The 26,559-nt window shown below is 22.2% G+C and overlaps 1 protein-coding gene across 1 annotated transcript in view; it reads right to left on the reverse strand.

Moving 5' to 3' along the window:
• The window catches only part of LOC129987695 (collagen alpha-2(V) chain-like), a 170,000-nt gene that overhangs the window by 106,333 nt on the left and 37,108 nt on the right, over window positions 1–26,559 (reverse strand). The window contains exons 31-45 of the mRNA XM_056095646.1: window positions 23,474–23,497; window positions 22,622–22,648; window positions 22,185–22,208; window positions 21,313–21,336; window positions 20,835–20,858; window positions 20,419–20,439; window positions 20,299–20,316; window positions 19,904–19,921; window positions 19,668–19,685; window positions 18,875–18,892; window positions 18,471–18,488; window positions 18,269–18,286; window positions 17,664–17,681; window positions 17,462–17,479; window positions 16,656–16,673 (exon numbers count right to left, since the gene is read on the reverse strand). Of these exons, the coding sequence (XP_055951621.1) occupies window positions 16,656–16,673; window positions 17,462–17,479; window positions 17,664–17,681; window positions 18,269–18,286; window positions 18,471–18,488; window positions 18,875–18,892; window positions 19,668–19,685; window positions 19,904–19,921; window positions 20,299–20,316; window positions 20,419–20,439; window positions 20,835–20,858; window positions 21,313–21,336; window positions 22,185–22,208; window positions 22,622–22,648; window positions 23,474–23,497 (306 nt within the window). The remainder of the gene's footprint in view (window positions 1–16,655; window positions 16,674–17,461; window positions 17,480–17,663; window positions 17,682–18,268; window positions 18,287–18,470; window positions 18,489–18,874; window positions 18,893–19,667; window positions 19,686–19,903; window positions 19,922–20,298; window positions 20,317–20,418; window positions 20,440–20,834; window positions 20,859–21,312; window positions 21,337–22,184; window positions 22,209–22,621; window positions 22,649–23,473; window positions 23,498–26,559) is intronic.

The following is a 26,559-nucleotide window of genomic DNA, read 5'->3' on the forward strand; positions in this document are numbered from 1 at the left end:
TTTTTTTTCATTGTTAAGGAAGATATTTCTATTGAGGTTAAAAATACTTACCATCCGATCCTCCTGAATCATCACCTGCAATAATAATATGTTGTTATACATGAAATTACTTTTCCTTCTTGTTATTTTTTAATTTCCTTTAATATCTCTATTTCTTAAAAAATATGAAACATTTTAATTCAGTATAATTCCGCACATAATATTTTTCGATATTTTTCAATCATCTGTAAATTTTCACGCCAAAAAGATTTATATTTTATTAATTTTCTGTAATTTTTGTGGGAAATATATTCTTATGTATATTTATAATCTGCAAATTCAAATAGTTTAAAAATTTCAACTTTTCAATTTAAAACAAAATTTGTAAATTAAGATAAAAAATAACATGCCTCCTGATTCACCAGAATTATCACCTACAATAACAATATGATTAAACATGTTGATTGCATATGCTTTTTAATTAAATTATTCTTTACTTTTTCTTTGGGTTGCAAATCTCAATTTATCAAAATTTCGGATACTGTCATTCTGGTATATTTCCTTAAAAAATATTTTTCAATATGTTTTGAAAAATTTTAAAATATTCACTACTTTACTTTTTCTTTGGGTTGCAAATCTCAATTTATCAAAATTTCGGATACTGTCATTCTGGTATATTTCCTTAAAAAATATTTTTCAATATGTTTTGAATAATTTTAAAATATTCACTATAAATGATATCCATTTATTAATTTTGTTTTGATTTTTATGAGAAACATTTTATAATTAATTTTAGCAAACCCAATAAAAAAATTTAAAAAAAACATATCAAAATGTTCCTTTCGGTTTAAATTAAATATATTTTTTGTCATTATTATTAACTATTTTCAATCCACCACAATCATTCCCTGCATTTGTAGTATGATGAATTTCATATAATTTTTAATGAAATTATTTTCATCTTATTAAATTTACTTTCATTTGTAATATATAGTTATTGTCTTAAAAAATTCGAAAAAAAATCTTCTTCTATAAATTTTTTATACATTATTTAATCTAGCATGAAGCATTAAAAAATTAGATATAAAATTATTTGCATTTTATCCATTTTCTGTAACAGTTTATGAAAAATATTTTCAAAAATATATTTTCGTTCCGCAAATTCCAATAATGGAAGAATTAGAAATAAACAAGCTCCGCCTCTTTGTAAAAAAAAATTGATTATTGTGATTATTATTTCTTACCTCCTTTTTCTTCCGAACCTCCACCTGCAATAAAAAAATATATCATTATATTAATTAAGGATGATATTTTATAAAATTATTGCATTCTTCTTATGTTTTTTTTAATATTTGTTTCGAACTATAGTAACATATCCGATTTTTAAAGAAATTTCCAAATTAATCTTATACAATTGTTTTATTTAAATTTTTAAGCATGTCTTAAAAATTTTGAAAATATTCGAATCAAATGGTTTACATATTATTTATTTTCAATCAGTTTTTATGACAGTTAAATTCTATTATATATGTACCGTTACCTAAATTCAAATAAACATTTTTTTAAGAAATATTCTTTTTAATTCATCATTTTTTGAAAAAGATATTTATTTTCTGTTCAAAATTGCTTCCACCCTGACCTTCACCTGCAATAAGAATATTTTTAAGATATAATAATTGCCATTAGATATTAATTATGCATACAGGTAAATGAAACTGTTTTCTTCTTATTTTTAAGTTTTTATTTCCTTTTTTATAAGTAAGTAATACGGTTTTATAAGTAAGTCATAAGTAACCAATACGGTTTCCTTATACCGTTTATATAAAATAATTTAGTTTTATTATTAAATTTTGCATTCTATTTTGAATATAATAAGTAATCCAATTTTTCATCGAAATTACCAAATATCCACGGATAATTCCATTAAAAAAAGCTTCTGGTATGTTTCAAAACCTTCAGAAATATATTCAAACTAAATTATTTTTTATTCTATTTATTTTTTATAAGTTTTTAATTAAATTAAATTTTACTACATATTTACCATTACCTAAATTTGAATTAAAAATTTTAAAAAGGAAAATTCTTTTTATCTTATCATATATAAACAAGATTTTTATTTTGTGATCATTATTACTTACCTCTTGGTCTTCTAGAACCTATACCTGCAAATACAATACGATTAGCATATTAAAATCTCCATGCAATTTATTGAAATTCTGTTCTTATTTCTAAGTTTGTGTTTCCATTTTCATGTTAAATAAAGAATACGATTTCCATCGAAATTTACGATTTTTATTCACGTTAGTTATAATTCTGTCGATTAAAATCTCAAGTTTTGCTACCATTTAAGAATGTTTTTCATCAAAAGTAGATTATTATTTATAAATAACTCATTTTAAAAATTTATATCTATTTGAATTCTTGAATTCTCCTAACAGTTAATTTTTTTCTCCATTTCTGAATATATTTTTAAAAGATTGCAGAAAACACATTTCACGAAGAGCTGCGTGTCTATTATAAAAATGAAATAAAATATCGCTTTTATAGAAAGTTTAGTTCGTTTTATAAATAACAGCTAGAACTTACCATCTAGCCATGAAAAATTTGACGAGTCTGAAATATAAATTTCATTATTATTATTTATACATTAAGATGATTCATTTTAAAATATGATACATTAAGTTTGGAAGATTTTAAAATATATGAAGAGAAATTTTAAAGTGAAGAAAAATTTCTACCTAATTGTTTAGACAAAATTGAGTAAATTATTTTGGAAAATATTGCTTTAACAGCGTATTCTTAGACATAAAATAAAAATTTTATATCAAATCTATGAGCTTTTGTTAATAAATAAGGAATACAAGAAAGGAAGAAATGCTATTCTGCAAATAAAGTATTACCAATGCTTCATTATGATCTTAAATGTAAATGAACATAACATGAAAAAAATTCCGCAAACAGGAGAGTTAGTGTGCAATTAAGATAACAAATTACAGATATTCTGATTTCACGGCTTTCAAATACAATAGATCGAAATGAAGATGCCAAATATATGAGAATTACTTTCTTTCAAGATTCCTGACACAGTTTGAATCTTTTGTCACAACATTTTTACTGCTCGAGGCATTTTAATTTGTTCACTACAGTTTTGCTTCAGAGCAAAGAAAAGTGCTCGTGTTATAAAAAAGATTGAAATGTTTAATGAATGTAGTATAGATGAAATTTTGTATCTATATTAGAGAATTACACAAATATCAAGAAGAACATTTGCTAAGAAAATAGAAAACGTAAAAAAGGCACGTATAAGAAGAATATTTATATGATTTTTTTTTTCATTTTTAAGAAAAATATTTTTTCAATTAAAGAAGAATATTTATATCATTTTTTATTTTTTTTAAATAGGATATAGGATCATTTTTTATCTTTTTTAAATAGGATATATTACTTTTTCAATAGGATTTTTTCAGTTATAATAACTTACCATCTAACCCTCCTGAACCATCATCTGCAAAAAAAAAAAAAAAAAAAAAAAAAACATTTTTAAATATATTAATTAAACATACTTTTAAATGAAAATCTTCTTCTTCTTAGCATTTTTAATTTCTAATTCTTAAATTTAATAATTTTTTTAATGAAAAATTTGGAAAATCTCCTATCATTATATGGGTCGCAATGACCTGGTGGCAAGTATTCAGCCTCGGAACCGGAGGGTTTCAGATTATAGACCCGATTGAACCGAATAAATGTCGTGTGAGTGGGTCTTGGGCACTCTAAACCAGTCTGGACCAAACATCCTCCCTCTGGTGTGGCGTGGAGAAGGGGGTGACAACTCAAGCATCGTCCTCGTCATCTAACCACGGTTTAAAAAGACAACTTCTGCCCCACAATAGCTATAGTGTTGCTTTAAAATGGGACGTTAATACCAGTAAAGTTAGATCATTTTATTATAATTCCTTAATATATATTAATCAAACTTTTTTGAAATATTTAGAAAATTTCCGAATAAACGAATAATTTTTTATAACATTTTTATAAGTTTAAATGGGAAAAATTTACTAATATATATTTAATTTCAGTAAATCCAAATAAAGGACAAAAAACTAGAAAAAAGAATAATTTCTTTCTTTTAAAATTTTTTATAAGATATATGTTTTGTGATTAAGTTACTTACCTTCTGTTCCTCCAGAATCATCCTCTGCAATAAAAACCGACTTAATTACTTACGACTTTAATAAATTATTCCTTTATTATCAATTAATATGCAGCGCTTTTTATTTTTAATAAATGAATTTAATTCCATTAAATTTTGAAATAATTTCATTCTTCTGGATCTCATTATATTATCAGTTCATTTAAAAAACTTTTTAAAATTTCATGCCAGATTATTTATATTTTCTTCATTTTCCTAAGTTGTTGTGAGAAAGAAATTTATATATATGTTTTTGTTTTTTAAATCCTAAAATAAATTTAATAAAAGAAGTATAATCGCCCCATTTTTTTTTCATTTTGAAGCAAGATAATTGTTTTGTAATTAAAATTACTTACCTCTATACATTATTTTATTATATATATTATGTTATAATATATATAATATATTATATTATATTATAATATATATAATATTTATTTATGTATTATATATTTTACTATTTTTTAAAATTCTTTTAGCATTTTTATTTCTTAAAAGTATGAAACATAATACTCCGGTATAATTTCTTATGCCATATATTTGGACATTTTAAAATCGTCTGAAAATATACACACCAAAAATATTAATATTTTATTAATTTTCTCTAATTTTTTGGAAATATTTTCTAATATAGGTTTTTTTATCAATCAATTTAAATAAACTATAATTTTAAAAAAAGAACTTTTTCAATTTTTCATTAAAAAAATTCAATTAAAAAATTTGAGATAAATGATAACATAACTCCTGATCGTCCAAAATTATCAACTTCAATAACAATTTATTTAAATATGTTAATTTATATACTTATTAATTATTTTTTTTTCTTTTTCTCTCATTGTTTTTTTATGTCTTTTTCTCACGTATGGGATGTTATTCTCATTTTATCAAATTTAAGAAACTGCCATTCTGATATAACTCCTAATATTATATTTTTCAAACTGTTTCAGAACATTTAAACATTTTCACTCTAAATGATATGCATTTATTCATTTTCCATTTAATTTTATGAGAAAAACTTTCTAATATATTATTCCTTTCAGTAATACAGAATAAAAAAAGAATGAAAAATATATAAAATTATCTTTTACGGTTAAAGTGAGATATATATTTTATCAATTTTCTTAATTACAGTTCGACGCTCCGAAACGATCACCTACAATAATAAAATTTTTAATAAAATATAACGTTTTATGAAATTATTTTTTTAATATATAATTCTGTTTTTATAAAAAATTCTGAAAATTATTCTCCTAATATTTTTTATATTATAATATTCAATCTAATAAGAAACAATAAAAAATTAGATACAAAATGAATTGTATTCCATCCACATTTTGTAAATCTATTTGATAAATTTATATTATTATATATTTCCGTTCTGTAAATTCCAATAAAGAAAGAATTAGAAATAGAGAAGCTCCGTCTAATTAAAGAAAAAGAAATTGAATATTGTGATTATGATTCCTTACCTCCTGACCCTCCAGAGCCACCTCCTGCAATAAAAATATATTTTTATTGCAGGAGGTGCAAATAAGTATATTAATTTCGAATATTGTTTAAATTAATTATTTTATTATTATTATTTTTTTTAATTTTTGTCTCAAAGTATAATAACAAATCCGATTTTTACCGAAATTTCGAAATTTATTATTCGTATAAAATTCCTTAGATTAAAAGTTTAAACATGGCTTAAAACATTTAGAAATTATTCCTATTAAATTATTTATATTTTATTTATTTTCAATTAGTTTTTATGACAGGTGAAATCAGTTATATATTTACGTTATCTAAATTAGAATAAGAAAATTATTTAAGGAATTGTGTTTTTATGTCATCATTTTCTAAAAAAATATTTTTTTCTGATCTAGATTACTTACTTCCTGGTCTTCTAGAACCTGCAATACGAATATGTTTCCATATTAATTTCATATACAGTTACATGAAATTATGTTATTTTTATTATTATGTTTTTAATTCTATTTTTAATTGTCAGAAGAAATCCAATTTTTCCCAGAATTACAAAATACTCATGCACAATTCCTTTTATTAAAACTTTCAGAGTATTTTAAAACACTTAAAAAAGTAGTCAAACCAAATGATTTATATTTTATTTATTTTTAATCTGTTTTTATGTAAATTAGATTCTATTACATATTTACCATTGCCTTAATTCGAATTAAAAATTTTAAAAGGGAAAATTCCTTTTATATTAGTATCTAAAAAATATTTTTATTTTGAGGATAGGATTATTTACCTCTTGGTCCTCTTGAACCACCACCTGCAAAAAAAATACGTTTTGCTTATTAATTATGGCCTACAATTTAGTGGAATTATTTTCTTCTTATTTTTAAGTTAAATAAAAAAATACCAATTTTTGCAAAGTATTTTTTATCATTGTTTTATAATTATTTTGATTCAAATGTTCAATATTTTGAAGGAATTTATAAAAATATTGGCAACAATAAGGTCCGGAGGAAATGATGAAATAAAAGAGAACTATTTCTGCAGTCATGTATTTCATAATCTTTTTTGTCTTGATAAGCATAGCGAATTGTGAAAAGGATTTTTATGCAGACACTTTTCAGTGCTTTCTGCATTCTATATTACCGCCTGGGTCATTAAGATGTAATCTAAAGTCTTGTCACCATATCATATTTTTCATCAAAAGTAGACTATTATTATTTTAAATAACTATTTTTTAAAATTTATATACGTTTGAATTCCTGCATTTCGCTGACCGTTTTTTTTTTCTTGCTCTATTTCTGAAAATTTTCAAAAAATTTCAAAAAACTCATTTCGCGAAGAATTGCGTGTCTCTTGTAAAAAAAAATATCACATTTACAGAATATTTGGAGTCGTTTATTATTAAAGAATAAAACTCAGCATCGAGCAATGGGCGATTTGACAAGTCTGAAGTTTCATCATTTTTAATATTTATACACTCAGATTAATTCTTTGAAGATGATACGATATTTTCGGATGATTTTGGCATACATTAAAAGAAATTTTAAAGTGAAGTAAAAAATATTGTCTCTTTTTCTCGACAAAATTGGTGTTTTTTTTTTGGAAAAAATTACATTTACAGCGTATTTTTAATATAAAGTATCAAATCTATCAGCTTTTTTCATCCATCAAAAATTCCTTTAATAATAGAAAAAATAATAATCATCAATTATCCCAAATTCATTGATTATCTTCTTAAAATTAAATAAACATAACGTAAAAAAAATCCTCAAACAATAGAGTTAATCTACAAGCAAGATAACAAATTACAGAAATTCAGATTTCAAGGCTTTCATATACAAAACTTCGAAATGCAAGTGAAAAATATGTAAAAACTACATTTTTGCAAGATTCCTGACGTATTTAATAAATGTTTGATTTCCCTAAGCACTTTAATTTGAATCACCACAGTTTTGATTTAGTGCACAAAAGAATTGTTGAGTTATGAAAAGATCAAAATATGTAATAAATACTCTCTATATAATAGGAAATTACACTAACAGCTGAAAGGGAATTTGCATAGAAAATAGAAAATGGAGAAAGGCCATAAAAATGGATAAAATAGAAGAATATTTATATAATTTTTTATGTAAGATGTCCTTTGTTCAATTATAATTACTTACCATCTAATCCTCCTAAACCGTCATCTGCAAAAACAACATTATTAAATGTATTAATTAAACATATTTTTAACTGAAATTTTTTTCTTCTGATTTATTTTAATTTATCATTTTTAAATTTAACATATAATTCTATTTTTATGAAAAATTTGAAAAATGTCATTTTATTATAATTCCTTAGAATATATTATTCAAACTATTTTGAATTACACATAACTTTAAATGTTAGTTAATTACACTTAACTTTAACTGAATTGTTTTCCTTATTAATAGTTTACAATCTCATTTTGTTAATTTTTATATAATTTTCATTTGATAAATATTCCAAAAAATAGTTATAACAATTCCATAGTCTGGAGCAAATTAAAATTTCTGGTTATTTTTAAACAATAAAAGAATTTATGCCAAATTATTTGTATTTTGTTCATTTCCTCTAAGTTGTTGTGAAAAATAATTTCTTATATATATTTTTGTTCTGTAAATCCCCTCCCTTCCAAAAAAAAAAAATCGAAAAATGATAGAAGAATGTTCTCCTCATTTTTTTTTCTATTTAGATGCAAGATATTTCCTTTGAGATGAAAATTAGTTAAATCCTGATCCTCCAGAATCATCACCTGCAATATTAATGTGTTTAATTATACTAAACGTTTTACGATATTATTTTTTCTGATTATTTGATTTTAATTTCTGTTATTATCTTTATTTCTGATACTAACAATAATACTTATAATTACAAATAAACTGTAATGAAATTATTTTTCTTATGATTTATTTTCACTTTCCGTTTTTCATATATAATATATAATTCGGTTTTTCATAAATCCTCCAAAAACTGTCATTTTGTTATATGTTCCCTACATTATGTCTTTTAATATTTTTTAAAACATTTTTTTTAAATATTGAAACAAATAATTTATACTTTATTCATTTTATGCAAATTTCGAGGTAATTTTAAATAATATATTATTTTTAGTTCTATGATTACTTACCACCTAATCCTCCAGAAAGATCACCTGAAATAATAACACTTTTAATTACAAATAACATTTAATGAAATTATTTTTCTTATAATTAATTTTTAATTAACCTTTTTCATATATAACATTTAATTCTGTTTTCATAAATCGTTTAAAAAAGTCATTTTAATATAAATCCTTATATGATATATTTTAATATTTTTCAATATTTTTAAAAATATTCAAGGAAAATAATTTATATTTTATTAATTTTATGTAAGTTTCGAGGAATCTTTAAATAAGATATTATCTTTGGAACTATGATTACTTACCATCTAGTCCTCCAGAACCATCACCTGAAATAATAATACAAATAATTAATACAAATAAAATTGCATGAGAATATTTTTCTGATGATTAATTTTTAATTTCCGTTTTCCATATGTAGTGTCTAATTCTATTTTTCATAAACAAAAAAACAAAAAAATAAAACAAAAACTGTCATTTTATTATATGTCACTATATTATGTGTTTTAATATTTTTCAAAACATTTTTTTAAAATATTGAAACAAAATAATTTATATTTTATTCATTTTATGAAAGCATCAAGGATTTTTTAAATAATATATTATTTCTGGGTCTTTGATTACTTCCCCCTTTAATCCCCCTAAAAATATTACTTGAAATAATAAGGCTTTTAATTACAAATAAAATTTAATGACTTACTTTTCTAATGATTAATTTTTAATTTCTGTTTTTCATATATAATATCTAATTCTGTTTTTTTTAAATCCTTCAAAACATTTCATTTGATTATATGTGCTTATGCTATATCTTTTAATATTTTTTCAAAACATTTTTTTAAAAATATGCAAACAAAATAATTTATATTTCATTAATTTTGTGCAAGTTTTGAGGATCTTTTAAATAATATATTATTTTTGGGTTTAAAATTACTTACCATCTAATCCTCCAGAAAGATCACCTGAAATAATAATGCGTTTAATTACAAATAACATTAACGAGATCATTTTTTTATTATTAATTTAATTTCCGTTTTTTATATTTAATATCCATTATGTTTTTCGTAAAACCTTCGAATTGCCATTTTAATATAAGTTCTTATATTATATCTTTTAATATTTTTCAACTTAAAAAAATATTCACGCAAGATAATTTATATTTTATTCATTTTATTTAAGTTTCCTTTAAAATAAGATATTATTTTATATATATTGTTTTTAAATAAGATATTATTTTTGGGATTATGATTACTTACCATCTAATCCTCCAAAACCATCGTCTGAAATTATAATACTTTTGATTACAATTCTTAATCATAAGGAAAGAAATTATTTTATTTAGGACTAGTTTTTAGTTTCGGTTTTTTACATTGGATATCTAATTCTGTTTTCATAAAAAATTTTAAAAAATGCCATTTTAATATCAGTTTTTATATTATATCTTTAAACCTTTTTAAAAACATTTTTATAGCACATTCAAATGAAATAATTTATATTTCATTCATCTTATGTAAATTTTTATGGACAAAACTTTTTAATACACTTTCCTGTTGGATGAATTCGAATAGAAAAAATAATTGAAAGTTCGTTTCATTTTTTTCTTTTTTAGACAAGGATTTTTGGTGATTATTATTACTTACCTCCTAATCCTCGGGAATTACCATCTGCAATACAAAACGTTTGAACATATTAATTAATGAAATTATGTTATGCATCCATTTAATGAAATGACTTTATTCTAAATTATTAAGTTATATTTTCCATTTATATGTTTAGCAATTTTCGAAATTCGGAAATATGTCTTTATTATATTGCTTTTTCAATTATAATGTTCAGTCTTTTTTTGCACTTTGAGAAAAATATTCTGACCAAAGAGATCGGGATGAAATGCAGTTCAAATTATTTCCTCTTTCTGGTATTTATATTGCTTTATTTTGATAACATTAAGAATTTTGCAAGAGTTTTTGATGCAAATGTCTTTAAGTGCTTTACCCTCATAAATAAGTATAAGGACAATTATATTGTTAATAAGCTTTATTACCATTTTCGAGGAATTACAAGAAGGCTTTCTATCAAAAGTGAATTACCAATTAATGTATTTTCAAAATTTTATCAACTTCAATAAGCATTATATTAGTTGATTCTCTGCTATATTAATGAATATTTATAAAAAGATTGCAGAAAATACATTTCACCGAAAAAAAGCGTGCCTTTAGTTAAAAATTATTACTTTTTTAGAAAAATTGATGCTCTTTATAATGAACGAATTAAACTTACTCTCCAGGAATGGAAGAAGATTTGATAAGTCTGAAATACAAATTTCATTATTATTATTTATATATTACGATAATTAATTTCTTAAGTATGATAGGATAAGTTCGAATGATTTGTAACATCATACGTTGATCCAAAACCTAAAGTTGGTGAATATATATTGCAAAATCTTATAGAAAAACTAATGTATTCTACGCATTTTGTTTTCGAAAATATTGCTAATGATACGTATTGTACGTGAACGTGGATAAAAATTTTATATCATATATTTTATCTGATTAATTAAAAATTTGGATTAATTAAACAAAAATGGAGGAATTTATATTCTGCTAATTAACTATTTTCCCCTTCTGCACCAACATAATTAGAAAATAGTAAAATGATTAATTTTCAATCCACCTGAATTCATGTTTGTTAATCTTAATAACAAACAAACATACAAGCAATTGTACAAAAATAATGTAAATATACAATAAATCATGGTAATCTTATTTTATGATTTTCATACAACACAATGCAAAATATATCAAAACGGATAGTTTATAAAAAGAATTACTTAATACAACTGAAAAATCTTGATATTGCACCGAATTTTTAGTGGTAGCGTTTTTATAGCATGGACCATTTTCATTTGCATCATCACTGTTTCGATTCGGCGCTCAATAAATGATTAGTGATATGGAATGAATGAAAAGATGATGAGATTATAGAAAGAATTAATCAAGAATTATATTTTTAAATGCAATAAAGAGGAAATATGTTATCTATTTTCGATAATTCAATAATTAGCCAAGAGGCATGCTAAGTTTATTTCTGTATAAATTAATATTATATTAACATTCAAATATACATTTATAACAGTAGAGATTAGTTTCTGTAAATTGAAAGTGCATATTTTTATTTAAAATTTAATATTGCGTTATTACAGATAATTTATTTTACTAGCGATTTTTATTACTTAGTTTTTTTCGCTAGATAATGTAAAAAATAATGAAACCTTTTACATTTTAGAATGAAAGGCATTTATTTGTTGTATATTTCCTTTGGGTGCATAAGTTGAATTCTTTATTTCAAACTAATTGATATTTGATATACATATTAAATTATTTTTACTCAAATGAGAAAGGATTCATTCATTAATATTCTTCAAGAAGAAGCAAATAATTAAAATTAATAATTACTCGCATTCGTATTTAAATTAATTAAAATATTTTTAAAAATATACATAGTCTTCCAAGGAATAGATTTTAGCATCAAGAACTATATTTTTAGCAATATTATGTTGATAAATATAAATAATATTATTTTTTGTTATTTAAATGAAAATTTTCTCTTATATATTAGTGTATTCAATTTTATGCTTCTCGTGACCTTTTGTGAGTTATAATAAGATGATATATATTATGTATCAACATGTATCTTTTGTTTTAGTAATTAAAGTATACTCAGAATATGTAATATTTTTGCTAAAAATTATACTTCCTAAAATTAAAATAAGGTTTGGATTTAGATGATATTTTTACGGAATTGCCAGGATTTCGTCTAAAACGATCCGGCAAGTCTAGACTTCTTCTGTCTGAATTGTGTTCGAAAGTCAAATGAAATATGTTAGCAAAACTAAATTTCATAACTAAGAATAAAAGAATTTTTTACTTACCACCTCCAAATCCTATTGCAAAATTGAAAGCATTAACGAGTTAGAATTGCTTGAGAGCAATGTTTTTAATGCAAATTTAAGAATTTCATCTAATTTCTCTACACTCTATACATTATTTATTACTGTAATAACATATATACAGATTATTTCGCCTAGATGAATTTTAAAATAATGAATTAGTCTGTTTTGCTCAAACTGATTGGTCTATGAAGTTACTGCACTGTCGACACAGAAGTATACCAATTTTTTTAAAGAAATGTATTACTGAAACTTCGCATATCCACTATGGAAAGTTCTTTTAAGAAAATATTTCTGTTACCATTGGCTCATTATTATGCAACATACAAATTATTAAAGGTTTAGTCTACATAAAGCCTCGGATATCACTCCATTTCATAAAAGAGTTCGTTATTTTTATATTTCGAAATCATGAATTAGCATTATTAGAATGTTATTTGTGGCAATATCATATCCGCTAAAAATCATATCTGCTATGGACTTCATCAATGAAAATAATGGAAAAAAATCAAACATTTAAAGTCCCACGAATTGCACGCACAGTGCTCAGTATTTTACTGTAAAGCAGCTTGAGAGAAATAGTAGTTTATATTACACGCGTATCAAAAATGAAATTCGATTAGATTTTTTTCAGCAAAACCCGATATATCTAATAAATTTAATTCGTATATATAATTAGATCCATATAGCAGCTTCGAGCTTTAAAGAAATATGTGCCATTATTCTTTCAGCTTTATGTTTTGTAGTAATTAGTACATATATGCTCATAGATGATGGAGTAATATGATTTTTTATTTATTCATTTGTGCTTCCTAATTATTAGCTAATGTCTTCATACAGCAGTTATGAAGTATATTAAAAGTGTTTAATGTAGTTTGAGTAAATTTGTGCTTAATTTTAAAATTTGAAAGAAGGAGAATAAATAGTTTTATATAAATTTTTTAATAATAAATTATAATGTTATGTAATTTTAGTTTCAAAGTATGCAGCAATTGTCTACGAATTCGAAAATTAGTATGCTCAAATTCATGTCAGATATGCAAAATTTCTTTACTTACTTATTAATTGAATAAATTACTCTTTGGTCTGAGTAAATATCCTTTAATTTCGAACGAACATACCTCTACTTTTCTTAATGGGAAACTTATTACAATCTATATGTCCGCCCATTAAATTAATTAGTTAATTGCCAATGCATTCTGTTTAATTTTCTGAAGAATTAAAAAAATGAAGAATGTTAAAAAATATGTTTTTAAATTTAGAATCTTTTCTTATCCTCAAAATTATTTGTAATGATTTAAGAAATATGAAATTTATTGTTACTGTTTAGTAAATAATACTAAATTAATAATTTTTATTATTCATTATTTTTATTCTAAATGAAATTACTTACTTCTTGGTTTATCTAATAAAAATAAAAATTCCAACATATTATTAACTCATAATACTTATAGTAAAATATTTTTTTCTTATTCTGATATTTTTCAATTTTTAACGATTTCCCAAGCTCATTTATCTTTTAAAGATTCTATATTATAGTAACATATTCTTTGGAATACCGTTCTTTCTCTGTGGTTTTTTTTCAGTTCTTTTACCGATTGATATATCTTAAGTAACTCCTCATAATTAATCATTTTATTGATGTTCTTTATGAATAAAACACAATTGCGTGATATCTAATGTTGGCAGCTAAAGATATTTCCAAAAATTCCGATAAATAAATAAAATAAATGAATAAATATAATGTAATCTGAAGGTAGTCGAATACAAATAAGTGAAAAACCTTTTATAATGAAAAATATTGAGGATAAGATTCTAAACTATTAAGTTAATTTCAAACAATTTATATCATATTTCATTTCATCAAGTTGTCAAATGCAAAAAAAAAGGCCATTTGATTTTTGTTTTCGTATGAATTATTTAAAGCATAATACTAGTTATAATTTTTTATTTTTAAATTAATATTTTATCATGCTATTTATTTTAAATTTTATTCTTAAATGATTGTCAGGTTTCTAATCTTCCTATTTTAAATTTCAACATTCTTACTAGTGGTGTTTATTGAAATGCTTTTGAACTAACATTTTAGGCTCCAGCATTAATTTCTTCGTAAATTAAATTATTTTTTACCATTAAACATATAACTATATTAATCGTATTGTTACAAAATTATGCCATGTAATGAAATTATTTTCATATTATCATGAAATATGAGTGGGAATTTCGCAATATCATTGATATTATGTATTTGTTCAAGAAATTTGCGTTTCATATTAGTTTAGGGGTTACAATATCATATGGCGTACCAAAAATTTAAATTAATTAACATAGTTTTCTTATAAATGAATGCGCAATATGTGATAACCATCCGTGATTGCTTTGTATTCTTTCAAAAAGTAAAAAAACCAAACTACTTAACTATCATAGCCTGGAAATTATTGAAATTTATCGCACTTGTGCATTTTGTTGAGAAATTTATTATAAATTATCTTTTTATTTCTGTCCTGATTAAGTTAGTGAATAGCAAAGATTTTTTATCATGCCACATTTCCAGAAAAATGCAGAATGTAAAACTCCTTGATGTATAACTGCTGATATACATATTTTAATGTAATAATAGACGTTTGTTCTTTAAAATTTCATTTTTTTTTAAATTCTAAGTGGGATATTTTATTTCCCGGCTTTTCTCCAGGGCTTTTTCCACATACTAAATAGTTAGAAAATATATCACACATGAATTCCGAATACTGTTTTATGCTATTTTGAATATAGTTTCATAATATGAACAAATATATTGTAACTTTTAAAATTTTACAGGATTGAATACATTATAGATTTATTTTTATCATTATATCTAGATATCATTGTTATCCTGTTTCTGAGAGTTTATATTTGATTTAAATTTAAAAATGCTGCGTCTTTGTGGTATCAGAAATCGATATTATTTCGCTTTATGAAGCAATTTTCTTCCTGTACAAATGTGTATAAATATTCAAAATTAAGCTTAATGATCAGACATGCTCTGAAGATCTGTGATAAAATTTACCAGTTAAATGATTTGAAGAAAGTGAAAATAAAATGAAATGCAGTGATTTCTTTTCCCAAATTTTATTTTGTCAAGCGGTAAAAATGCTAATAATTATTTCTAAGAAGCATCTAGCCTCTTCTTTTATTGTTTGCATATATAACATTTCAAAAAAAATTGTGCCTATTTAATAATAGGAAATATTTGTTCGTAATATCAGAAAAACACAAAAATTGCATAGTTTGCATTTTTTAGTTTGGAATAAAGATATTTAAAGGTACATAATTCAGAGGATGCCTGAAATTTGGCCATGGTATCTTTCTTAATTTTGGACAAAACAGTGGAAACTAGCGGCGAAAACTGTTAGCAGTCATCTACTGAAATTTGACAGATAGCGTGTATCATATATTTTGAACGTGTTGATTTGTATGCGAACAAATATAATTTAAAATTGCTATTCAAGATTTTTCAATTTATCCTTTATGTGGTAAATATTTTATCCTTAGAATGTAAATAAGTTTTCATTAACATATGCTGTTATAGATAGGTAAAAAATTCCTAAATTGGCATTTTGGCTGAACAAAAATAAGTAAATAAACAAGTATTAAAATTTTAAATTTAAAAAAAACCTAAAGTATTAATTTTATAATATAAGTCATAACATACGTTTCATTTTAAAATACCCAACAATGTAAATAATTTTACTTACGTTCTTTTACAGGTTGTGATGAAAATTATTAATTGTTTCATTATTCTAATTTTATGCAAAATTTTATAATTTTTTATGCTATGAATATTCCAGATAATATAAAATATTTCTTAATTGAATTTGTTCTACTAATTAAAATCATAATAATCATTTCAATTTATCATTTTTAAAATATTTAGTTTTGTAAATAATGTTACTTACGATCTTTCAAAGGTTTTGCTGCAAATAATTAATTGTCTCATTATTATATTTTTATGCAATTTTTTATAAACTTTTTATGCTATGAAAATTCTAGATAATAAAAAATATTTTTAAATTATTTTTGTTCTACAAATTAAAATCATATTAATCCTTTGAATTTTTCATTTAATAAAATTATTAGCATTGTGAATAATGTTACTTACGATCTTTCAAAGGCTTTGCTGCAAATAATTAATTATCTCATTATTATAATTTTATGTAAATTTTAATAAACTTTTTATGCTATAAATATTCAAGATAATATAAAATATTTCTTAATGATTTTTGTTCTACTAATTAAAATCATATTAATCATTTCAATTTTTCATTTTTAAAATATTTAGCATTGTAAATAATATTTCTTACGCTCTTTTAAAGGTTTTGTTGCAAATAATTAATTGTTTCATTATTATATATTTATGCAAATATTTATAAACTTTTTACGCTATAAATATTGCAGTTAATATAAAATATTTCTTAACTATTTTTTTTACTAATTAAAATCATATTAATCATTTCAATTTTTCATTTTTAAAATATTTAGCATTGTAAAAAATGTTACTTACGATCTTTCAAAGGTTTTGCTGCAAATAATTAATTGTCTCATTATTATAACTTTATGTAAATTTTTATAAATTTTTATGCTATAAATATTCAAGATAATATAAAATATTTCTTAATGACTTTTGTTCTACTAATTAAAATCATATTAATCATTTCAATTTTTCATTTTTAAAATATTTAGCATTGTAAATAATATTACTTACGCTCTTTTAAAGGTTTTGCTGCAAATAATTAATTGTTTCATTATTATATATTTATGCAAATATTTATAAACTTTTTACGCTATAAATATTGCAGTTAATATAAAATATTTCTTAACTATTTTTGTTTTACTAATTAAAATCATATTAATCATTTCAATTTTTCATTTTTAAAATATTTAGCATTGTAAATAATATTACTTACGATCTTTCAAAGGTTTTGCTGCAAATAATTAATTGTTCCATTATTATACCTTAATGTAAACTTTTATAAACTTTTTATGCTATAAATATTCAAGATAATATAAAATATTTCTTAATGATTTTTGTTCTACTAATTAAAATCATATTAATCATTTCAATTTTTCATTTTTAAAATATTTAGCATTGTAAATAATATTACTTACGCTCTTTTAAAGGTTTTGCTGCAAATAATTAATTGTTTCCTTATTATATATTTATGCAAATATTTATAAACTTTTTACGCTATAAATATTGCAGTTAATATAAAATATTTCTTAACTATTTTTGTTTTACTAATTAAAATCCTATTAATCATTTCAATTTTTCATTTTAAAAATATTTAGCATTGTAAATAATATTACTTACGATCTTTCAAAGGTTTCGCTGCAAATAATTAATTGTCTCATTATTATAACTTTATGTAAATTTTTATAAATTTTTATGATATAAATATTCAAGATAATATAAAATATTTCTTAATGATTTTTGTTCTACTAATTAAAATCATATTAATCATTTCAATTTTTCATTTTTAAAATATTTAGCATTGTAAATAATATTACTTACGCTCTTTTGAAGGTTTTGCTGCAAATAATTAATTGTTTCATTATTATATATTTATGCAAATATTTATAAACTTTTTACGCTATAAATATTGCAGTTAATATAAAATATTTCTTAACTATTTTTGTTTTACTAATTAAAATCATATTAATCATTTCATTTTTTCATTTTTAAAATATTTAGCATTGTAAAAAATGTTACTTACGATCTTTCAATGGTTTTGCTGCAAATAATTAATTGTTTCAATATTATAACTTTATGTAAATTTTTATAAACTTTTTATGCTATAAATATTCAAGATAATATAAAATATTTCTTAATGATTTTGGTTCTACTAATTAAAATCATATTAATCATTTCAATTTTTCATTTTTAAAATATTTAGCATTGTAAATAATATTACTTATGCTCTTTTAAAGGTTTTGCTGCAAATAATTAATTGTTTCATTATTATAATTTTATCAAATATTTATAAACTTTTTACGCTATAAATATTGCAGTTAATATAAAATATTTCTTAACTATTTTTGTTTTACTAATTAAAATCATATTAATAATTTCAATTTTTTCATTTTCAAAATATTTAGAATTGTAAATAATGTTACTTACGATCTTTCAACGGTTTTGCTGCAAATAATTAATTGTTCATTATTATAATTTAATGCACATTTTTAAAAGCTTTTTATGCTATAAATATTCCAGATAATATAAATATTTCTTTATTATTTTTTTCTGCTAATTAAAATCATATTAATCATTTCGATCTTTCATTTTAAAAATATTTAGCTTTGTAAATAATATTTCTTTGATCTTTTAAAGTTTTTGTTGCAAATAATTTGTTGTTTGATTATTATAATTTTATGCAATTTTTATAAACTTTTTATGCTATAAATATTCCAGAAAATATAAAAAATTTCTAAATACTTTTGTTCTAATAATTAAAATCTTGCTAATCCTTTCAATTTTTCATTTTTTAAATATTTAGAATTGTAAATAATGTTACTTATGATCTTTCAAAGGTTTTGCTGCAAATAATTAAATTTTTTCATTATTATAATTTAATGCAAATATTTATAAGCTTTTTAGGCTCCAGATAATATAAAATATTTCTTAATTACTTCTCTTCTGGTAATTAAAATCATATTAATCATTTCGATTCTTCATTTTTAAAATATTTAGCATCGTAAATAATATTATTTATGATCTTTTAAAGGTTCTGCTGCAAATAATTAATTGTTTCATTATTATAATTTCATGCAAATTTTTATAAACTTTTTATGTTATAAATATTCCAGATAATATAAAAATTTTCTTAATTATCTTTTTCTCCTAATTAAAATCCTAATATTCCTTTCAATTTTTAATTTTTGAAATATTTAGAAATGTAAGTAATGTTACTTACGATCTTTCAAAGGTTTTGCTGCAAATAATTAACTTTTTCATTATTATTTATTTCATTATAATTAACTTTTTTATTATTATAAATCACTGCAAATTTTTATAAGCATTTTATGCTGTAATTATTCCAGATAATACAAAATATTTCTTAATTAATTTTGTTCTACTAATTAAAATTATGTTGATCATTTCAAATTTTAATTCTTTTAAATATTTATCATTGTAAATAATGTTACTTACGTTCTTTCAAATGTTTTGCTGCAAATACTTAATTGTTTAATTATTATAATTTTATGCATATTCTTATGAGCTTTTTATGCTATAAATATTCCAGATAATATAAAATATCTCTTAATTATTTATTTCTACTAATTAAAATTATTTTAATAATTTAAATTTTTCATTTTCAAATATTTAGCATTGTAAATAATATTATTTATAATCTTTTAAAGGTTATGCTAGAAATTATTAATTGTTTTATTACTGTAATTTTATGCACATTTTTAAACATTTTATGCTATAAATATTCCAGATAATATAAAATATTTCTTAATTATTTTTTCTCTCCTAATTACAATTTTATTATTCATTTTTTTATTTTTAAAATACTTAATATTGTAAATAGTATTACTTACGTTCTTTCATAGGTTTTGCTGCAAATATTAATCATATCATTATTATAATTTTATGCAAATTTTTTTCTCATTTTTCATTTTTTTAAGTAAGATATTTTGACTCCAATTATAATGACTTACCTCCCAATCCTAAATCATCATCTGCAATAACAACATTTTAAAATTTATTAAATAAACTTACTTCTAAAGGAAATTGTTTACTTATTATTAGGCTTGAATTTGCCATTATTTAATTCAAAACCTAATTAATTATCTTTTTATGAAAAGTCTGAAAAATCTCAATTTTAAAAAAAAATGTTAAATTACACTATTCAAACTATTTTAAATCTTTTCAGAAAATATCGCAAAATTAATTTAAAAACTATCGCAAAACTAATTTTTTATACTATTTTTATATAAATATTTATAAGAAAGACTTTCTAAAATATATTTATTTTCAGTAAATGTGATAAAAGGACGAGAGCTTTCAAATGAATAATTATTTCATTTTTTTTTTAAATTTTAAAGATGTATTTTATGTGATTAAGATTACTTACCTTCTGATCCTCCAGAATCATCCCCTGTAATAAAAATCGACTTAAAGACACATGATTTTAGAAATTTTTTTCCTTATTATCAATTAATAATTTTCTTTTTTCATTTTCAATATATAATTCGTATTTTATGCAATTTTAAATTTTTTCATTCATCCGGATCTCATTATATTATCTATATGTTTGAAAAACCTTAATAAAATTCCATGCCAAATTATATTAATTATATTAAATTATACAAATTATATTAAATTATATTAATTCTTTCCTCTAAGTTGTTATAAGAAATACTTTCGGATGTATGCATTTGTGTAAATCCTTTATAAATTTCAATACATAAAAGAAGAATATTCGTCTCATTTTTTTTTCTTTTTCAAGGAGAATATTTTTATCGTGGTTAAACCACCTGAATTAGAATTAGAAATATAATAGCTTCTAGTTTTAGTCAAATAATTTTGATATTGTGATTATTATTTCATACCTTCTTTTCCTCCAAAACGTCTACCTGTAATAAAAATATATCGTTATATTAATTAAGGAGGATATTTTATAAAATTATTGTCTTCTTCTTATGTTTTAATTTTTATTTTTGTCTCGAACTATAGTAACATATCCGATTTTTAACGAAATTTCAAAATTAATTCTTCTTATATAATTAAATTTTTCAGCATGTCTTAAAAATTTTTTAAAATATTCGAATCATTTGTTTAACATTTCATTTATTTCAATCAATTTTTGTGACGTTAAATTCTATTATATATGTACTGTTACCTAAATTCAAACAAAAATTTTTTAAGGAAAATTCTTTTTATCTCGTCATTTTTGAAAAAAGATATTTATTTTCTGTTCAAGATTGCTTTCTCCCTAACCTTCTAGAACCCCCACTTCCAATGAAAATATGTTTAAGATATTAATACCTGCCATAAGATATTACATATACATATAGGTAAATGAAACTATTTTATTCTCATTTTTATATTTTAATTCAGTTTTTATTAATAAGTAATCAATGCGGTTTCCAGCCACCGTTTAATATAATTATTTTATTGTTTTATAATTAATTTTTCAAATATATTTTGAAGCATAATAAGTAATACAATTTTTACCGAAATTACCAAATATTCATAGATAATTTCTTTGATGAAAGCTGATTGTATATTTCAAAACATATATAGAAAAATATTCAAACTAAATTATTTATATTGTATTTGTTTTCAATAAGTTTTTAAATAATGTAAAGTTTGTTACATATTTAACGTTAACTCAATTCGCATTAAAAGTCATAAAAAGAGGAATTCGTCTTATTTTATCATTTTGAAACAAGATTTTTATTTTGTGATTTAGATTACTTACCCCTTGGTCTTCTAGAACCGATACCTGCAAATAGAATAGGTTCAGCATTTTAATTTTTGCATATAATTTAATAAAATTCTGCTCTTATTTCTAAATTTTAATCGCTGATTTTATAATAAATAAAGAATATGAATTTTATCGAATTTTTAAATGTGACTTTATTTATATTTCTGATTATTAATATGTCAAGTTTTGATACCATTTTTTAATGTTTTTCATAAAAATTACATTATTATTTATAAATAACTTATTTTAAAAATTTATATATATTTAAATTACTGAATTTCACCGAATATTTAATTTTTTGCTCCACTTTTGAATATATTTTAAAAAAGATTACAGAATACCCATTTCGTGAAGAACTGCGTGTCTCTAGTAAAAAAATATCACTTTTATAGAAAGATTGATACCGTTTATAAATAAAAACAGAAACTTACCCTCTCGCCAAGAAACGAATGACGTGTCTGAAATATAAATTTCATTAATATTATTTATACATTCAAATAATTAATTTTTTAAAGATTATATATAAATTTCGGAATATTTTTAAATATATTAATAGAAATTTTAAAGTTACAGAAAAAATTCTACCTAATGTTTTCGACTAAATTGTGATTATTTTTTAGAAAGAATTGTATTTACAGCGTATTCTTAGATATAAAATGAAGTTTTTTATATAAAATCTATCAGTATTTATTAATGAATAAATAATTCAAGAAAGGAAGAAACACTTTACTGCAAAGAAATTATTGCCAATGCTTAATTAAAGAAATTATTTAATAATAGAAAAAAACAATCATCATCAAATATCTCGAATTTAAATATGATCTTCCAAAATGAAAACATAAAAACAAAACATGAAAAATAATTCGCAAATAATACAATTAATGTGCAAGTAAGATAACAAATTACAGTAATTCTGATTTAACGGTTTTCATATATTCATTCAAAATGGAAGTCCAAAATATGTTAGACCTATTTTCTTGAAAGATTCCTGACATAATATGAAATTTTTAATTTATACACTCTGATTACCCTTAAAATTTTAATTTTCCCCACAAAAGTTTTGTTTCAATTCACAAATAAGTAATTGTGTTATAAAAAAGATTTAAGTGTTTAATGAATTCAGTATAGAAGAAATATTCTGTCTATATTAGGGAAATACACAAATAGCTGGAAGAAAAGTTAATGAGAAAATAGAAAACGGTAAAAAAGGCATAAAAAAAAGAAGAATATTTGTCTCATTTTTTTTAATGTAGGATAATTTTGTTTCAATAATAATAACTTACCATCTAATCCTCCTAAATCATTATCTGCAATTGCAATATTTTTAAATATATTAATTAAACATGCTTCTAAATGAAATTATTTTTTCTTATTATTAGTTTTTGATTTGTCATTCTTAAATTTAACATATAATTCTCTTTTTATAAAAAAAATTTGATAAATCTCTCTTTTAGTATAATACCTTATATATTTTATTCAAACTGTTTTGAAAAATTTTAGAAAATTTCACAACACACTATTGTTCTTTTATTCCTTTTATATAAATTTTTTTGAGAAATCTTTTTAATATATATAATTAATCTCTGTAAATCTGAATAAAGGGTAAGAAGTTACAAAAAGTTAATCATTTCGGGATTGTTATTTTTTTTTGAATTTTTAATAAGTTATATCTTATGTGATTAAGATTACTTACTTCCTGATATACCAGAATCATTTATTTCAATAAAAACTTACTACTTATTTACACACAATTTTAATAACTTTTTTCCTTATTGTAAATAAATGGGTTTCCGTTTTTATTTCTAATATATAAATTTTATTTCTTAAAAATTTGATAAAAAATTTTTCATTCTTCTTGATTCCATTATATTATAAGTCTATTAGAAAAATACCTATAAAAATGTCATGTGAAATGATTTATGTTTTAATCATTTTCTCATAACGTTATGAGGAAGACTCTTTATAAATATAAAGCGGAGGCCAAAATTGTGGACATTTTTGAAAATCGTTATGTTTTCTAACTTTGTATGCTTATAGAAAATGTTACATTTCCCAAATGCAAACTCTTACACATCATTTCAAAAAAAATTAAGGCGGATTTCAATACAAAGAGCAAAATTCAAATATTTTTAATACAAGAAAAGTTATTCTTACTTTAATCTGAATAACAAACACAGTGATGAAGTGGATTGGAATTTCTAACTTTCCTGACCAATCACTATGCTTATTCCGGGAACCAATAAAATGTTAATAACTGCCAGAAGAAGATGACATCATATTTAAAGTTGGAACGGGTCATTTTTGTGCTTTTTTCTATAGAAGGAAGATTGTTTTTTATGTAATGAAATCATAAGTAAGAAATTTTGTTAAGCTTTTTAATATTTAGTATTAATTGTTGTAAATAGTTCTAATATTTAGTCATGAAGCAATGCCATCAAATAAAAGAATAGATTGGAAACTTAGAAAGGGAACTAAGCTTATACTGTTACATGAATGTGATCTTTCCAATGCTGAAATTGCAAAACAAGTGGGTGGTTCAGTACCTACATATGACGTCCGAAAGTTTTGTTTACGATACTAGGAGACAAATTCAATAAAACACAAAGCAGGAAATGGCTGAAAAAAAGGTACACCATCTGTTCATGACAGAAGAATAAATGATAAAAGAAGACCACCTGTTCATGATCGAAGAATGTCATCAGCGGTCACCAGAAGTGAATTGAATGATGCTGGTATTTATGTCAGTTTAAGAACAATAAGGAGAAAATTATTAGATGTTAGACTAAGAGGTAGAATTCAACGAAAAATTTTACAGCAGTGTATAAAAAGATTACAGTGGACAAAAGAACACATTAATTGGCCAGATGATCAGTGGTCACAAGTTATACGGAGTGATGAATCAAAGATATTGTTATTTGGTAGCGATGGCGAAAATAGGTAAAGCATAGAATAGGCAAAGAGATACAGCTTGAGTTTATTCAGGCAACTATGACTATGAAGAACTCAGTTAGTGTAATGATTTGGTCATGCGTGTCAACAGATGGTATTGATTTCTTTCATGTTATCAATGGGACATTAAATGTAATAAAATACATTGACACTATTTTAGAGCCAAAACTAACACCTTCCATCAGTGATCTCTTTCCCAACAATGCATCATTTATTTTTCAGCAGGATTCAGCTCCTTGCCATACAGAAAAAAAAATCGAAAGTGTGAGTTAGTACAAAGAGCATTGAATTGTTATCATGGCCAGGAAACAGTAATAAACTTATTGAGAACTTATGGCACCATTTGAAACTTCTTATATATATGAAGCGTTCATCAAATAAAAGAAGATTAATTGAGTCTATAATTGCTTCCTGGCATCCCGCAACAACAAAGAAAGAGCTTAAAACTATCGTCAGCTCAATGAAACATCATTGTGAATCTGTAATAAAAAATAAAGGCTACCTTACTAAGCAGTGGTAACTCACTGCAGGCATCAGCATTTAATTTATCTCGATAATTATTGCCTCTCAACTTTTTTTGTATTGAAAATATTTGAATTTTGCTTTTGATATTGACATCAGCATTAAATGCCCTTTAAAATGATATGTAAGTGTTTCCATTTTGTGAAAAGTTACATTTTCTATAAGCATACAAAGTTAGAAAGCATTAAAATTTATTAAAGTGTCCACAAGTTTGCCCACCACTTTATATATATTTTTTTAAGTCCTAAAAAAATAAATTTTTAAAAATGAAAGAAGTATAGTCATCTCATTTTTTTTCTCATTTTACAGCAAGATACTAGTTTTGTCATTAAAATTACTTAGCTCTTGATCCTTCAGAATCACCACCGGTAATAATAATATGTTTACTTACACATAACTGTTAATGATATTATTTCTTTCTTTAAATTTTTTAATTCCTTTAGAATTTTTATTTCCTAAAATTATTGAACATATTGCTCCTGTGTATTTCCTTCTTATCATATTTTTTTGACATTTTAATATCATCTGAAAATATTCACCTCAAAAAGATTAATATTTTATTAATTTTATGTAATTTTTTTGAAAAATTCTCAAATATATATTTCTTACCTGTAAACTTTTATCTTTTTATTTTATTTTTTAAATATTCATTTATTCAACAATTTTTATTTTTTATTTTCGGTAAATGATAACTTACTTCACAATCGTCCAGAATTGTCTCCTTCAATAACAATGTATTTAAATATGTTAATTTCATATACTTATTAATAAAATTATTATTATTTCTCTCCTTATTATTTTTTTTTTTGTTTCTCATTCTTACTTTTGGGATGTAATTCTCATTTTATCAAAATTTCGGAAACGGCGAATCTGGTATAATTTCTTAGTATGCATTTTT

The sequence above is a fragment of the Argiope bruennichi genome, chromosome 10 (assembly GCF_947563725.1).
Source record: "Argiope bruennichi chromosome 10, qqArgBrue1.1, whole genome shotgun sequence".
Taxonomy (NCBI): domain Eukaryota; kingdom Metazoa; phylum Arthropoda; class Arachnida; order Araneae; family Araneidae; genus Argiope; species Argiope bruennichi.